Source organism: Phyllobates terribilis, unplaced genomic scaffold (assembly GCF_046119375.1).
Source record: "Phyllobates terribilis strain yellow unplaced genomic scaffold, ASM4611937v1 Scaffold_5__5_contigs__length_657084704, whole genome shotgun sequence".
NCBI classification, from domain to species: Eukaryota; Metazoa; Chordata; class Amphibia; order Anura; family Dendrobatidae; genus Phyllobates; species Phyllobates terribilis.
In genome coordinates this window covers 462,014,027-462,016,523 of record NW_027362765.1, presented here as the reverse complement: position 1 = coordinate 462,016,523, position 2,497 = coordinate 462,014,027, and the positions used below count along the sequence as shown (strand labels likewise).

The window sequence follows — 2,497 nt, the reverse complement described above, 5'->3', positions numbered from 1 at the left end:
TTATATACTTTTGCCTCTCACAAGTATGTGATATTACATCATTTTCCTCAAATAAAAAATGACAAAGTCTAATATTTTTGACTCATTTGTTTAATTTTGTTCTCTATATCAAATTTTAGAACATGGGTGAAAATCTCATGTAGATTGAGATCATATTCATGCAGAAATGCAGAAAAATCTGAAGGGTTCTCAAACTTTAAAACTTTTAAGCACCGCTGTACCTTTAGGCTATATAATTTAATTCCACTAAGCATAGAAACTGAATTTTTACTATGCCTCTTTACTATCTGGTTAATAATGCTAACACTGATTAAATAACTTATTGACAGCATAAAACATCTATAAAACCCTTTTAATAGTTTTATCAGCAAAGATGTAAGAAAACTTTGAAATTTTAGTGCTTTACTGAATAATGATTTTCCTAATATGGTACCATGTTTGCTTTCTTTAAAAGGTCAATGACTGATACAGATCTGTAGTTCGGCATTTCACTGTTCACAATGTTCATTGTGGTGTAGGAGACAAGAACAATCCTGTAATAGAAAATGTACTCAGATTTTATTGATACAGTCTTCATAACTTATCAGCAGTAATAACTAATATAATGTTTATATGTTACTTGCCCTTATGTAGCATTACATATATTTTCTACTTTGCCACATGCAATATGGGAAATAGAATGAAAGCCTCAGGATTTGTATATGTCACATTAAAGTGGAGAATGCACAGCTGAAAGATCAATTGTATATATTTGCAAATATTTTCATACCATGTGTTCTTCTGTGGAACAATGAACAGATATAACATTGACTTCATTTGAATTCTTTCATTTGCGTTCCTGACACCAATATTTAATCTGAAAGCAACTTTACAATAAGATATAAAGTCAATATCTTTAGATCAGAATTTCACTTGAAGTTACAATTTTCAAAAACTTTCCAACCAGCAGAACAAAAAGAGCTGAAAGCACAGAAGTCTTAAATAAGGAATTTAATTAATTTCAGGATGAAAGGGAATTCTACAAAACAAACTGATATAAAGCATGAAGAGGTCAGTAGTCTGAAAAAATAATTGCTAAGACTAAACTTATTTTTGATTGACTTTTTTTTAGCTCTCTGAAATATTTACCAAGGTCCAACATGTTTTATGTTATCATAACTATTTCACTAGTTTTTCATGTCATTTTTCTTGTTACTGGATCTACTGGAAGCTTATTTATCATAACAGTGCACATTTTAGACTGGCTGAAAACCCATCAACTGGGCCCAGTTGACTTAATCATTGTCACTATTGGCTTCATAAACTTAGTATTCCAAGGAGTTTTTGTCTTTAATGCAATCTTCTCCTTTTTCTTTGTGGAATTTTACATTGAGGTCCAGATAGTCAACTCATTGATTGCTATTATGATTTCTTTGTCATTCTCCAGCCTCTGGTGCTCCACTACTCTGTGCTTCTACTATTATGTGAAGATCATCAACCTCAATGGGACAATATTCTACAAGTTGAAAGCAAAGCTTCCAGACATTGTTCCCTGGTTACTCATTTTCTCTAATGTCATATCATGGATCGCTGGACTACCAGCCTACTGGGACATTTATAGACAAAGTCCATTTCCCACTGATAATGCTACAAATGTACCATTAACTTATCAGCTGAATTTTAAGAGCAAATGCAACTGTATATTTAACATATACATGGGGATATCATCCATGGCTTTCATAATCATCCTCTTCACTGCTGGGTCCATCATCAAATCTCTTCTTAAGCATATGGCACAAGTTAAGAAAAACAATCAAGGTCAGGGACATGCAAAATTATCGACTCATGTATCGGCTGCCAAAACTGTAACTTCTCTTCTTCTACTTTACCTAATATTATATGGAATTCTGAATGTTATATTTAATGAAGCAAAAGATATACAGAGTGCAATATTTATTGTTTCTTATCTCGTGGCCTCTAGTATCCCGACAGTAAATGCAGTTATTTTGATTTTTGGAAATAGAAAGCTATCAAACAGAGTGAATTATTTCTTGGGAAACAAATCAAGTACAGGAAATATTAGTGTATCTGTCTCTACATAATAGATTTTTGAGAGTTGTGCTTATGACTAGTAACATATTTTAAGAAGTATTTTTATTCTATTTAGTATATGAAATGTAGAAGTCGCACTGTAGAAAACATTTTAGTAATTAGGTTAGAAAATAATTTTGTTAGGAGACTGATAAATTTTACAATAGCCCATTAACCCATATTTCCAAGAGCACATAAACTTTATTTTTTCCGGTGTGGACAACAGTATATAGCTATATTGAATGATAATTAATTAACACTCAAATGCTAATATCTATTGTGTGATAGTAATTTTTCTCAACTAACTGAGAGAAAATAATCCTCCACTTACCCACAACATTTGTATTTAGCTGGAAAGAAGCCAACTATTTTTTGTTGCCTTGAAAATATTTTCTGGCCTCCGAATAGTGTATTTCAGTCATGAGTA

General features: G+C 31.6%; 1 protein-coding gene across 1 annotated transcript; it reads left to right on the top strand.

Annotated features, from left to right (window-relative positions):
• Nucleotides 1-1,403: 1,403 nt before the first annotated feature.
• On the top strand, nt 1,404-2,245 carry LOC141271271 (taste receptor type 2 member 40-like). Its single transcript, XM_073681390.1, has one exon. It carries the CDS (start codon nt 1,404-1,406, stop codon nt 2,079-2,081), a length of 678 nt encoding a protein of 225 aa, XP_073537491.1. The 3' UTR covers nt 2,082-2,245.
• The last annotated feature ends 252 nt before the right edge of the window (nt 2,246-2,497 follow it).

Excerpts from the sequence above, each read along its gene's own strand:
- LOC141271271 (XM_073681390.1), top strand. The coding sequence starts at position 1,404 with ATGATTTCTTTGTCATTCTCCAGCCTCTGGTGCTCCACTACTCTGTGC.